At 37.4% G+C, this 14,356-nt stretch overlaps 1 protein-coding gene across 4 annotated transcripts; it reads right to left on the minus strand.

The window, feature by feature from the left end:
• Positions 1-65: 65 nt before the first annotated feature.
• On the minus strand, positions 66-14,196 carry LOC132706675 (uncharacterized). Of its 4 annotated transcripts, none has more exons than XM_060678154.1 (15): positions 14,039-14,196; positions 13,314-13,459; positions 13,021-13,245; positions 12,823-12,964; positions 12,089-12,265; positions 10,823-11,049; positions 8,141-8,321; positions 7,751-8,055; positions 5,973-6,168; positions 5,678-5,913; positions 3,277-3,408; positions 2,916-3,177; positions 2,585-2,698; positions 2,411-2,518; positions 66-718 (listed from the first exon to the last, which is right to left on the minus strand). In XM_060678154.1, exons 2-15 carry the CDS (start codon positions 13,419-13,421, stop codon positions 423-425), a joined length of 2,709 nt encoding a protein of 902 aa, XP_060534137.1. In that variant the 5' UTR covers positions 13,422-13,459; positions 14,039-14,196; the 3' UTR covers positions 66-422. The 4 variants fall into 4 exon arrangements, with proteins under 4 accessions (XP_060534137.1, XP_060534134.1, XP_060534135.1 ...); XM_060678151.1 differs by having other exon boundaries at positions 10,823-11,052; XM_060678152.1 differs by having other exon boundaries at positions 10,823-11,052; positions 13,955-14,111.
• Positions 14,197-14,356: the final 160 nt, after the last annotated feature.

Below are 14,356 nucleotides of genomic sequence, written 5' to 3' on the forward strand. Positions count from 1 at the left end.
TTGTTTTATTATTGTGTACTTCAAAATAAATCATCAAAACTCAACCGAAATAAAACTTCCGTTAATACTGTATGACATTATATTTAGCTGTTTTTTATTTTTTTTCCGATATACTGAAATGAAGAGTAGTATTTTAGTTTCCGCGTGTTACCAACGAGCGCCTCCGCCCCCCGCGACGGCGCACGCGCAAAACGAACGGAAATAACGCTATACCAATAACATTTTCTACGCCTTTATGGATCAATGGTCGTTCGGATGGCGAATTTAAAAATAAACAAAAAATGGCGGAGGAGCGGGAGGAGAACTGACTTTACTTTTGCGTTTGTAGTCCTGCCAAAACGACCGGTATACTCGTTTAATTCGAAAATTGATCCATAATAACACGCGTCCCTCTCTCATCTCTCGCTTTGGCTCTCTCTCGTTCAACACTCTTGCTGCTTGGAAGTCTGACTGTTTCGGAAACCGGGCGGGCTCGATATTTGCGCGTTCAAATCGTTGCCGTACCAGAGCGTAGGATGCGCGAACGAATTGAAATTCGACGGTTGCAGCTGCGCGTATGCCGAAAACGCCGACGTTGAGTCGTACGACCTTTGCTGCTGCTGCTGCTGTGGACCCGACTGATCTCTGAGCGGTGGCGCCATCTGGTAATTGCGACTGGACGCAGACAGGATCGCCGGGTCTAATACTTTCCAATCGTTGCACGTGTTGTTGGCCAAACCTAAAACGCGCGAGACGGCGGTCCCGTTACTTGACAGAAGAAATATGACGATATTTGACAAAACCTTTTAAGGAACTACCAGCTCTAGAAGAGCAAAACTTTCATTCGTCATTTAACAAAATGTTATTGCAAGTTCACGCCATACCGCACGAAATATATGTTACCAAAATATAAGGTTTTCGAAATTACTTTTGTACTATAATCTGTTTTTTTTTTAAGTTTAAGTTTTACAAAAATAACTTCAATAACTTTTATAACACCTAATTAAATAAATATACATTTTTTAAATCTCATAACCAAAAATTTATTGTAATCTAATAAAAACTTTAAGTGGCATCCTGACTCCTCGCGTTTTTCTAGACATTACGGCTTTTGGCGTTATTTAACTAAATGTTTTATTGGGGTTCAACAACAAAGTAGATACTCTGAATATGGATAATAACAATTTAAAAAAAAAATAAAAATGAAGAAAAACACATGTTTACAATAAATTTTCCAGGCACATATTCTTTTCTTGAAAATATTGCAAATTCAGGACAATGTTTACGGGGTTAAGGATTTTCACATTACTTGCTATGGTTGGAAGCGTGTTGTATATTTCCTTTGATGTAACCCATAAAAAGAGAAAGTGTTAAGTGTGGCGATCTGAGGGGTCAATTTTGAAACCCATGTTTTGGAAAACAATACACCTATTTACAAAACTAGAATTTAAAAATTGTGATGATAATCTAGTATTGTTGTTCTACATTACAAAAAAAAAACATATTGCGAAATGATACAAAACTGTCAGCCTTAAACAAATCCCATAAACAAGGAGACCCAATAAAGCTGTTATTTAAAAAATGAGAATAATTTCGAGTATTCCACAAAACCAATAATAACACTAGCAAATGCTATAAGAATACTCTTGGTGTCGTTGCTAATGTAATCGTCATCTTTCGTGAATAGGACAGCATAAAACCATTGGAAAGTACATTCCCTGGCAACTTTGAAAATATTGTTTTCATTTTAAATTAATGGAGTTAAAGTCACTTAAAGTTGTTTTTCGATTAGGATAAATTTTTGGGCACTCTGTATAAAATGAGAAATTTTTAAAATTGGGATATAAGATATCTATTGTTCCTGCAAAATTTACCAAAACCAACCAAAAAATAAAGACTCTATTAAAACACAAACTCAGAATCCAAAAAAAAGAGTGTTTCATTTATTTTTTCAAAGAAATTTCCACAAGGCCTACTGTGGTATATCAAAATTCTGTTTTAAAATGGAACTCCCTGTATATTACAGCATTTTTGGATTTTTTAAAAATAAATTCGTATATAACGTTTATGATATCTAATTAAATATTATTTTAAAAATAATATTTTAAATCTCAATTATATATAATTAACACAGGGTACAACTGACGCAGAAGAAATCGAGAATATTAATAAATAATATGGTTTCTTTCATACTTTTGGGACAACCCATATAGTAAGAAAGTATGAAAGTAATTTTAAAAAGGTACCGTAATGTGACTTCACTTACCCCAAAAGTAAAACTTTTTCAAAATCTTATATTTTACTCGCAATATATTCCGTGTTTTTGACTCTTTAAAAAAAGGCTTTAATTGCCAATTATGCCTTAACTACCGTCAAAATTGTTGCCCCACCAAACATTACCGTTGGCGCATCATCTAAGCTACAAACTCACTTTTTTGTTGCTGCAGTGGCGTGCCGCTAAAACTGGTAGGCCAACTAGTCGAGTTGCCTATTTGTTGTTGACTACTTGACATATTCAGATAGGGTAATATTTTGCTACCTAAAAAGAACGACGAAGAAGGGGGGGGGGGTTAAAAGTGGTCGCTAACACACACGTTCTACTGACCGAACGAGTTCATGTGGGAGGAGGACTGTTGCTGGTGGACGAAACCGGGCGGCGGCGGCGGCATGTGGCTTCCGTTTTGATTGTATACTATCCCGTTTATTTGATTGCTGTGACCTGAAATTGAAGAATATCGAGTACTATCAAAAATAATTATATATTTATAATAATTTCTTTGGTCTCCACCATACCTTAATTGAACAAAGCCTGAGGAACAAAACCACAATAATCAACGCTGGTTCATGGATCACATTTAAATAGTTCACTTCCTAATAAACTTTGCGAATAAAAGTTCATTTCGTAATGACATGGAGCTTTTTTTAAAGTCCCTTACCTGAACTATTATGCGATTTGTGGTTCTGCTCGCTGGCCATCATTTCGGCTAATGCTTTCTGCGTCTCCTGGAACGGGTCGAAGTCCAGCTCCGCTTCGGAGTTTCGCGAGTTAAGCTGGTGGTGGTGGTGATGGTGTTGTTGAGGCGCAGGCGCGGTTTGATGCGTTTTCTTCGCGAACAGACTGTGTATGCCGCCCAGTCCTCCGTTCAGCATTGACGACTCCCTGTTGAGGTAAGCGCCCAGCCCGTTTTGGTATGCCCCCTGAGAAGACAGTTATAGAAAATAGAGGGCAGTGAATTTGCGGAAAGAGCAGATTCGCAAATCTTTTGGAGTACTCAAAACGTTAACGCGCAATTTTACCGTGTGAGAATCGCCGTAGTTCTGCTTCAGACCGAGATTCATCAGTTGCTCTTCAATGTGCTTCTGCTGGAGTAGGAGTCCCTGGTGGTAGGAGCCAATGCCGTTGAAACCGTTTTGGAATGGCGGCTGCTCCTATGTAACCGGTAAATTATAAGTTGTGAACTAACTTATTCATTAATTATTAGTTATTAAGTTAGTCGTCAAATTGCATTGCCATTCTGCGCAGGAGACGAAAGAACCCTATATTGTTGACTCAAAACCTACACCAGAGCACCAGATAATAACAAAGACAAGATAGACAAAATGTTCGTTTGGCTTTAGAACATAGGCTAAAACAGATTCCATCTACACTTTTACATTTTCTTTCACAACAGTTTTAGCGGATGGATAATATTTAGGATCTAATCATTTACTGAGGTATAACTATCCACATTACATATTACAAGGCCCTTTACAGTAATGTAATGTCGGTCAGGAGTGTTACATTAAACTAGTTCCCATCTACATAAAGGGGAATCCTTATTTCTATTATTGAATGTACGATTTTTCAAGAAGAGCATACGCGATTTTTGTTTCACAGGATAACATTAATTAAACACTAATTTTAATAATACACTGGTCAAAAAGTTTTACCTTTGGCAAGTGTTACTTTGCAGCAACTTTTTAAATTTTAAATGCATTAATAGTATATTATGCAACAAGTGCGGTAAACGGCATTGGACTCACGAGTTTATTTGACACGAGCGGAACGAGTTTTTAATAAACGAGTGAGTTAAAAAGTTTACCGAACGTGTTGCCTACTATACTTTTTCTACGACCGTTAATTTTTGGGTACATTTTCGCAAAACAACACGAATACATTCACTGGCATGACCGTCAGAATTGACAAACGTCAAAATTAAAAGCGTGGGAAATATCTCCGAAAACATCCGAATGCTCCCAAATCCGTGCGGTAAAATCCCGGAAATGTCCGAAGCGGCTCGGATTCATGGGAAACGAAACTGACGAGGTAAAGTGACGCTTCCCGCACGCTAGATCGGTGTGTAATTAGGTATTTTACAGACGGGAGTAGAAAAAAGCATTTTTAGATTCTATGACCAAAAGAAGTATATGTTTCAATAATGTTTACCTTTTTTTAAATAATTTAAATTTATTAAATTAAATTTTAGTTTAAATAATTTAAAGTTTGTCAAATTGTCATATAATTTTAATTTCTCAAATACATAAGAAATATTTAAAGTACATAAGCGAAATTTACAGCAAAGAGTAACTACAAAGACTTTCCATCTCACACAGGATGGCTAAAAGTTTATCCTGATCTAATAACAAATTCAAGTGGCTATAACTTGATTATTTCAAATGCAACACCATCAGCGAATATATATTCCATTTACAATCGTTACGGGGTGTCATATAACTAACTCTTCAGATATTCGCAGGATACTTCGAATTATGGTTTTTGGTGTTACTTAAATAAATGTTTTATTGTTCTTAGCAAAGCTGTATTTTAAAGAAACTTCCACGGGCTACTGTAATATTTATGGATTTCTTCTGCGTCGGTTGTTGATAAAAGTCCACCTTGCTGACCTAACTAACCAACTTGCTTAGTTCCTGGTTAGAGTTGGAATGATTTCTTTTAGGAAAACTAGAGAAGCCAATAAACTAATTTGATAGAATTATCCAAGGATTAAAACTCAGATGAAAATAATAATAAAAGATAATATCAATATGCCGTTCTTATTAAATTATGGGTCATTATATAACTTTTATTTAGAAAACGTGAAATGGCGCCAAAAATCATGATTTGGCGTATTCTGCAAAAACGCAAAACAAAGTTCTTAAACGTTGTTATTACATTAGGATGAACTTTTTACCACCCTGCATAAGATAAGAAGTTTCTTATAATTGAGATATAAAATATGGTCAAATTATTTTATAAATCTTAAGATTTCGATATTCAAAATGAAGTAACATAAAAAAATAAATTTCGTTTCGAACAACGCCAAATTATACGTGATTTAGATTAGAACCAGTAATTTTTATAGGGATATCAAATTTAATACTAAAATTAAACAGGAATTCTGTTAATTGTAGGTAGTAAATTCATAGGGTAGGTAGGTGAAATGCAGAACATAGAGTTTTTCACTACGACTTTGGGTATCATACACGCAAAAAGTATAACCGAACGAGGTAAAATTGATTTAATATTTTATAGCAGCTGACAAAGATGGCATTACACCATTACACCATTCTCTTCAGAGAATGGTGTATTCGTTTTAAGGAAGGGACAACACAATCATGAACACTTGGAGGACCAAATACAAGACAGGAATTTTAAGAGTTGCAAGCATCAAAAAGTAAAATTTGTTTTTTATTGAATGGAACTTAATTCTATTCTAACCTTGTTCGCGTTAGTCTTGTGAAAGTCGCTCATAAACTTCAGCATGCTGTGGTCGAGGCCGTTCGAGGCGGTGTGCGTCGCGTGGTGCGGCTGCGCGGGTTCCGTCGCCCTCGCGCTGAACCCGTTCAATTTGCCTACGCCGAGACCGTCGCCGGCGCTAGTTTTGTTCGCTAACGCGTCCATCAGGTTCTCCTGCATCTTCGATATCTCGTAGAAGCCGCCGTAACTGTCGATGCCTGCTCGAAAGAGGCGTTTTCCTTTGAAGCGCAAGCCGTATGGGTAGGGAGCCACGTACCCTTGCCGAACTCGCTGTCCTGTCCGCCCAACGGGCCGAAACCGCCAAACGCTGACAATTTGCTAACGTCCCGTTGTTGTAACTTATGCTGCTGCTGCTGGGAGTGGTCGTGGTCCCTGTTTTGGTGGCCCACGAAACCGAACGCCGCCGCCCAGTCTTCCGTAGTGCGGATGGCGGGCAAACTGTCTGTGAGCATCTGCGGATAGCCCAAAAACACAATAATACGGTAGTGTTCAAATTTAGAACAGCTGTCGACTCTCGATAGGAAAGTTAACCAAATAAACTCTTCCCAACGAGGTAGTTTTTGTGAAAAGGCGTGACGCAGATTCATCGATGCTAAACACATTAAACAAGTCACGTCACATTCTACCGCTGAACTGCTTTATCTATATTGGTTGCGGATTTCTAGGTCGGGAATGTGGTTGTTTTTTTATCATATGTTATATTTTCCATGAAATTTTGAAAATTAGTCTCATTTCAGCCAAAACACCTTTCAGGTAGGACTTTTGCCATTTTTGGTTAATAATATGTTCAGTATTTGATGTTTCCAGGAATTTATGAAAAGAGGCGACTGAATTTTTGTGTTTATGCTATGGTGCTTATTTATCTATCAAGAGGGGTATTGGAGATGATGCTTTTGATTATGAATTGTGATATTTATTATAATCTACCTAACCGTATATACTATTTACCAAACTTCTGAATTTCTACTGCGTCGGTTATTGTTGAGTCGAACTTGCTAACCTTTTGCCAATCATCCTGTTGCCTTCTTCAGGTCTCAACCGAAACCGACTCACATTCTACAGTGTACGCGCTTATATATTGTTTCAGATGGGCGGAGCTAAAGGAGGGGCACGAACATTGTCCCGGATTTTTTTGGTAGAAGAATTGATTACCGAATAAAATTTCCGGCTTCGTGATTGTGTTCGGAAACTGCTGATGAGTTTGTCACAGTTTTAAGGCTCTTTCATGTTTTTTGAGCCTAGTTGATATTTTTCGTCCGGTCTCTCCAATGCATTCTTTGCCACATATGCATGAAATACTGTAAACTCCTTTTTCTTATAACGGTCAAATTTTTGGACAAACGTCGGGAACAGCAATGGGTTCTTCATTATCACCAGTCATCGCCAATATACACCCTAACATACCGTTTACCATTGAATTAGAAATTAATAATAACCTCCCATTCTTAGATATTCTTGGGTCATTGCGTTTACAGAATTAAAACACCATATCTATATTCTTCTCTCTAATTATTTTTGTATTAAGCGTTCCATCACAAAGTGCACTTCACCAGAACCTTCCAATAGCAATGAGTCCGAAAGTAATCCCACACTTATCACCATTATCCTTTCATTTACAATACAACACGATCCTAACCGCGACTCAGGTCTTTACCTGTCACCAAGATGGGAATCAAGTCATCTGAGACGATGTTTAATGCCCTTCAATTAGCTCCGCCCCCTCAAACTATATATAGGCAGGTGCAGAGTAAAATCGGAGCCAGTTTCAAGAAGCCAACATGGTGGTTGGCCCCTCCTTTAGCTCCGCCCATCACAGACCATCCGCCCAGCACATACAGAGTAGAATTTGAGCCAGTTTTGGTTGAGCCCTGAAGAAGCGAACAGGATGATTGGCAAAATGTTAGCAAGGTCGACTCAACAACAACCGATGCAAGAGGAATCCAGAACTTTCGTAAAGAGTTTTACAGTAGCCTGCAGAAGTTTCTTTGAAAAACTAACCCCATATAAATAAATAAATAAATAAATAAATCTAACCTGTGTACCGCCTTTACTGCCTCGTTCGCTATGCCTCTCCTCCTCCGCCCCGCGTTCCGCCTTATCACTAATAGCGTCGCTCGTGGCCATCAAAGACGCGTGAAGTTTGTGGAACGCGTCGCTGCTGGAAAAGAACGACGTGTTGTCGTCAGAGGGCGCCGACAGTGTCGCTATCGCCTCGACCGCCGCCGCGGCCCCTACTGCTGACACCGTGAAGGGAGGGCTCTGGTGACGAGGTGGCGACGACGACGGCGTCGCTTCCGAGGACGGACCCGACGACGTGTCTGGCTCGGCGACGTCTTTTACTGCAACAATAACGAAGTATAAGCGAATCGTTTCTCCGTAGATTCCACCAAAAACTTCATTTTCTCTCTCAAAAAAAAAAGCTACCTTCTATTTTTACGCTTTGGTTACCGGGGGGCCCAGTTTGAGGTTTGTTCTCCCCGTTTTTGCCCGCGTTCGCGTCCCTCTTCTCTTTCCGGCCCTCTTTCGTTTTCCCCTTTCTGCCCTTTTCCTTTTCCTGGTGCGGACACGACGGGTCTTTATTCGACGAGCCGTTGCCGCCGTTACTCTGAGACATAAGTAGAATAACGTTTCTGAAACTATGATCTGACAATGAGCTACAATTTGTTTATACCCGCCATTGCTCTGCCCGCGATAGACTAAATATTTATCTTTTTCTTTTTTTTTTGTATTTAACATCAAGTTGGGTTAACGAATATATTACGGATTAAATTCCAAGAAGTTCTACTTACACTTATTTTTTTTGTTGCGCCTAGGTATCTAAAAACCGGTATCACCATCATCATCCGTCTTATTTTTAGAGGCAAATTATTATATAATGCAGGTCCCAACTATTTAAAATTATTTGTAAAAAATGAATTTAAAGTGACTTTATTTAGATCGATATAGCAATAGACTATATAGCGAGCGAATGCGAATTTTTTCCCTACAAAGATCTGTTGGACGTAAATTATGTTTTTTTGTAAATATGTTTAGAGAATCTAATTGGAAAAACAAATTATATCGACAGTCTTGCGGCGCGCTTAAAGCCTATATACCGAGATTCAGGATACTGCAAACATAACATTTTGTGGCATGCGTGTGGTCGATTGCATGACTCTGCAGAATGATTTGGAGATTATTGATTCTTGATGTTTCTAATAACCTACCCCGAAATACAGATAAATGTTTCGCAATGAAATTTTCAAACCACAACTGATACTCTTAACTTTTGATTACCATCTGAATAACGTATTATAATTTTAAAGACCTGGGTGTAACATTTGATACAAAACTCTAATTCGGAAATCACGCTTGTTGAAATTGAAAACGTATAGAGAAATTTCTTCGTGTAAATGGTTTCCGGCCAGGGAACTGTCACAGAGTGCTTTTTTACTAATGTTTAAGGTTTCAGTTTTTATATAAACTTTGCAATTCGTTAGTGGATTGCCCTGAGTTGCTGAGCCAGATGAACTTTCATGTTCCTTCAAGGGCGTCACCTGTATTTCACCTAGTAACTCCGAGAACTATTTTTTTTTATCAAGGGTCCTCTCTATCACTTGATGAAATTATTGAATGCCATCTGTAATGATATTGACGTTTTTTGTCTTAGTCGCTCACAATCTACCACATGAAATACTATAATGGATTGTATGATTCACTATTACTTTGCTGGAGGGAATATAGTTCAATTCTTATTATAGTTATAGTTTATAGTTCTTAAGATGAAATTGTCTTCTAAATGAATGTTATTCTGTTACGCAATAAAGATTATTATTATTATAAGGCGATTTTGGCGCGAATATAATGGATTGTATGATTCACTATTACTTTGCTGAAGCGAATATAGTTCAATTCTTATAATTCTTATAGTTTATAGTTCTTAAGATGAAATTGTCTTCTAATTGAATGTTAATCTGTTATGCAATAAAGATATTATTATTATTATTATTATTATAAGGGGATTTCGGCGCGAATATAATGGACTGTATGATTCATTATTACTTTGCTGGAGTGAATATAGTTCAATTCTTATTATAGTTATAGTTTATAGTTTTTAAGATGAAATTGTCTTCTAAATGAATGTTAATCTGTTACGCAATAAAGATTATTATTATTATAAGGCGATTTCGGTGCGAATATGATGGATTGTATGATTCACTATTACTTTGCTGAAGCGAATATAGTTCAATTCTTATTATAGTTATAGTTTATAGTTCTTAAGATGAAATTGTCTTCTAATTGAATGTTAATCTGTTATGCAATAAAGATTATTATTATTATAAGGGGATTTCGGCGCGAATATAATGGACTGTATGATTCATTATTACTTTGCTGGAGTGAATATAGTTCAATTCTTATTATAGTTATAGTTTATAGTTCTTAAGATGAAATTGTCTTCTAATTGAATGTTAATCTGTTATGCAATAAAGATTATTATTATTATTATTATTATTATAAGGCGATTTCGGCGCGAATATAATGGACTGTATGATTCATTATTACTTTGCTGGAGTGAATATAGTTCAATTCTTATTATAGTTATAGTTTATAGTTTTTAAGATGAAATTGTCTTCTAAATGAATGTTAATCTGTTACGCAATAAATATTATTATTATTATAAGGCGATTTCGGCGCGAATATAATGGATTGTATGATTCATTATTACTTTGCTGGAGTGAATATAGTTCAATTCTTATTATAGTTATAGTTTATAGTTCTTAAGATGAAATTGAACGAATGATGAATGATGAATTAAATGAATGAATGTTAATCTGTTACGCAATAAAGATTATTATTATTATTATTATTATTATTATAAGGCGATTTCGGCGCGAATTTACTTACCCTTACTTGGTTTACTAAATAATCCTAAATAATCTGACGTCATTGACAGTCGCTAATAGAAAGCGCATGAAAATAAAAAGTTACGCAAAGTTGATAAACATAACCATATTACTCTTTTCGCGTTGTGCAGTAAGCCACTATGTATGTATTGTTCTTAATATTCGCATTAACCTCCACCTCATCGTATCATTCTCCGAACAACGTTCCATTCGCAGTTCTTACCGTCGCCGCCCCATCCTTCTGTCCCTTGTGCGTTGCAGCTCCGTTCACTTGGTGGCCGTTCTTCGTTTCCGCGGGGGCGGCGGTCGCGTTCCCACCTCCCGTCGTAGCTGCTGCCCCACCGCTGCCCGCGTGTTTCGACCGCAGCTGCAGCTCGTCATGCAGTTTCTTCTCGTACTCCTGGTGCTTGCCGGAGTGCATCTGCTCTTTAGTAAAACTCGCCTCGGGGTCTCCTTAAATGAACACAACCGAGCGGACTATTAAGGGGCACAGCACCACATACCATGTATGGGGGGGAGGGGACTGACGAGTTATACAGGGTGTCCCGTAATTGAACGTCGACAATTTAACAACACGTTCTACGCCCTAACGTGGAGATACAAATTGCGATAAACTAGAGAGCAATACCTTTTCGCATTTAAAATACGAGATGTTACTGACGACGGTTCACTGTAAATATTTTCAGAACCTGTAAAGATGATTAACTAAAATGGGACGCAGTGACTAAACCTTTTATAATCCATTGAAACTACTGAAACTCAATATCCGACCTTTAATTTTATATGTTACGGCGTAGAATGTGGTTAAAATATTGTCATCTAATTTAAGGACGCCCTGTATATACATAATAAGATTCGAACTTTACCGTTGACACTACTGGACCACCTCATTGAATGTATCATAATGTATTTATTTGAATTTGTAATCAATCAATCAATCACTTTGATTAAAGACATTTAATTAATCCTTTATTACTCTCCCTTATAATATGGGATAACTTCAGTACAGTGTCCGCTTGCTTTTGTACTGTGTTAGCATTGACCCACACACAAAAAAAAATTAAATGCTATTTTAGAAAAGTTTTGTGCTGTTAAGTGTTCACTTTTTATCTCGAAATAGAGGTCCTACAAAAAATTCCAAGAAATCCCAAGACATATTTATAGTCCTGGCGATACTCATTTTTTTCGTCAAAAATATCTTATTTAACGTTTAGCTTGAAATCGCCTCTCAAACTTCGAGTATAAATAAATCAGATTTCAAATTGCTAAAATGAACATTTACGTTGGAATTTGGCAGACATTGTGCAAGATTAAAACTAAGCTGGAAGTAGAATAATTAGGGATCTATGTTAAAACTACTTAAATTTTACTGGACCACTGTTGGAAAATGCGTCAAATTCGCGGTCAAACCAAGAATTAGCGTTTTATGGTAGCCCAAAAGGCAACGGTATAATTTGAACTATTATAGGTGGTGTTGCTCTCAACTCACCATATTCGTGCAGGTACATGCAGTCGGGCTTCGGGCACGGCTGATTTTTCATGAAATGAGAACAATACTTTGTCGTACCTAAACTGGACTTAATCACCCTATTGTCTATCGTTACGTTGTTGACAGCCTGTATAGCTCGCAAGGCATCGTCACTCTTCATATAAGTTACATAGGCACCTGAAGTATCCGTCCAATAGAACAGTTTTGTCTAGATGCACTGACAATGGTTCTCAAAGGTAACAAACCACAATTTAAATACCCTTTTTAATTGTGGGTTATTAAACCTACTCCACTCCCAAAGATTAATACAGCGGGATAAACATTACACAGAAGTGATTAATATTTTTTGGTGGAATATTATGGGCTCAAACTAATTCCACCACTTACATTTTAGTTTGATTTCTAAAGAATTAAATATATTTCTATGCAACAATTTACGTAGGTTCACCAATTCATTACTTGCAGAATTCTTTCTGTGTGATATTTATTATGAATATCTATCAACATGCAAAAGTAGAGCAATGAAAGAAATACCCAGGAAAATGTACAAAAATCAACAATTTAATTTGACAACATTGATGTGGGATTCAACTCTCTAGTGGTGAGTGGACTATTGTAGGCTATAAGTTACTAAACAAATCAATAAATCAACTCAACTGCTTTACTTTTACCGCATGGTGTATTTTCAAATTTTTTTATCCCCACATCAAACGACAAAACAAAAACCCACTTACTTGCACTGGGACCCTGCGAACCCGCGTATGAAGTTGACTGATTTATCACTACCTTATGGATTTTCCCAAATTTGCCGAAATATTCGTGCCGTTTTAAAATTTCCGCCTCAGCAAGCCTGGGCGGCAAACCAACAACAAATACCTGTAACAATAACATCGAAATGTACCACATGTATCACTACCTTCCCGGACACCTACCAGATTCCTCTGGACCACCCTGACGCTTGCCAAATGCTTACGGCTCTCAGTCAACTTCGCTTTGCGCTGCTGATCTCGCTGCCTTTTTTCCGCTTTTAGCTTCGCCACCTCCTCCTGAGACAAAGGAATAAAATCGGCCGGATTTTCGGAATAGGCCTTGCGACACGCGGGACACAGACCGCCGTTCTCGTCCAGCCTGATACGGTGCCAGCAGAAGCGACAGATCTAAAAATGACATTAAAAATTAACCCATTTTATTTTATTTAAATGGTTATCGTTTCATTGGACAAAACCTGATATCCACATGTGCAGGGGAAGAAATTTAGATCATCCACTTCAAGCGGTTCCATACAGAGAGGACATTCCACTTGTTCTTCACCACTTTGATTCAAAACAGACATCTCTGATGCGGTTCCGCTTCTCTTCAAATAACTCTTGCCTAAAAAACGGAGGTCATTATAATCGAATCGCTTTAAAAATTAGTATAATAGGTCGACAGATAATTATGCATCACCTAATTTCCTAGAACCTTTGTTACTAGGACCGGAAGCTAACGTAAACTTGCGTGATAACAAACGCAACGTTATCCTACGAGAACCAAAAATATTTGTGTAAAAAACGAGATACCTATTTTTTGAGCAACAATATTAACAGAAAATTCGATAAATTGTCAAAGGAATTCCAACATCTGTCAAACTTCTAAGTTCATAAAAATTTATCAATTCGGGTAAAAATTTTGGTAACGCAATCCCGCAAATTTGCCCGAATCCCCGAGGACGATGCCAATTTTTTTTTTTTTAATGACCCGTCTTTGTTGGCGTAAAATCAACCAAGAACTTTCGTACGAAATTTATGCAACAACTTTACGACTTTGTCCAGATTGAAAAAACTGAATTGTATATCCTAACTGAGTGTGTTTACTGCTTTTACTTACGCGTGTTTATTACGGCTTCGAGCAAATTGACAAAAACCCACAAAAATCCGAAAGGACGATTGTAATATTCTTATATTTACTTACTTTGAATTTTCGATTTAGACAGTTACCAATATGGCGACGTTGATATAAAATCTTTGCGCAGTGTGAGACGCAGTGCGCTTGTTCTAACTTCATTCAGATTCCATTTATCAGCTGATTCATTTCAACGACGTACGTCATCTATACTCGCCAGTCTCTAACCACGCGAAAATCGTCCCGTCTCCTTGGGACGTACGTCGCGAACAGTAATCCGGTGAGAAACGTGCCGAGTACCTTTCCGAATCGATCTAACCCAAAGCCACGTTTACACAATCGAAATCTGCAAAGTTTATTTACCATTTTTAAAAATAGACATTACTT

This window comes from Cylas formicarius, unplaced genomic scaffold (assembly GCF_029955315.1).
Source record: "Cylas formicarius isolate icCylForm1 unplaced genomic scaffold, icCylForm1.1 PGA_scaffold_8__14_contigs__length_24414737, whole genome shotgun sequence".
Taxonomy (NCBI): domain Eukaryota; kingdom Metazoa; phylum Arthropoda; class Insecta; order Coleoptera; family Brentidae; genus Cylas; species Cylas formicarius.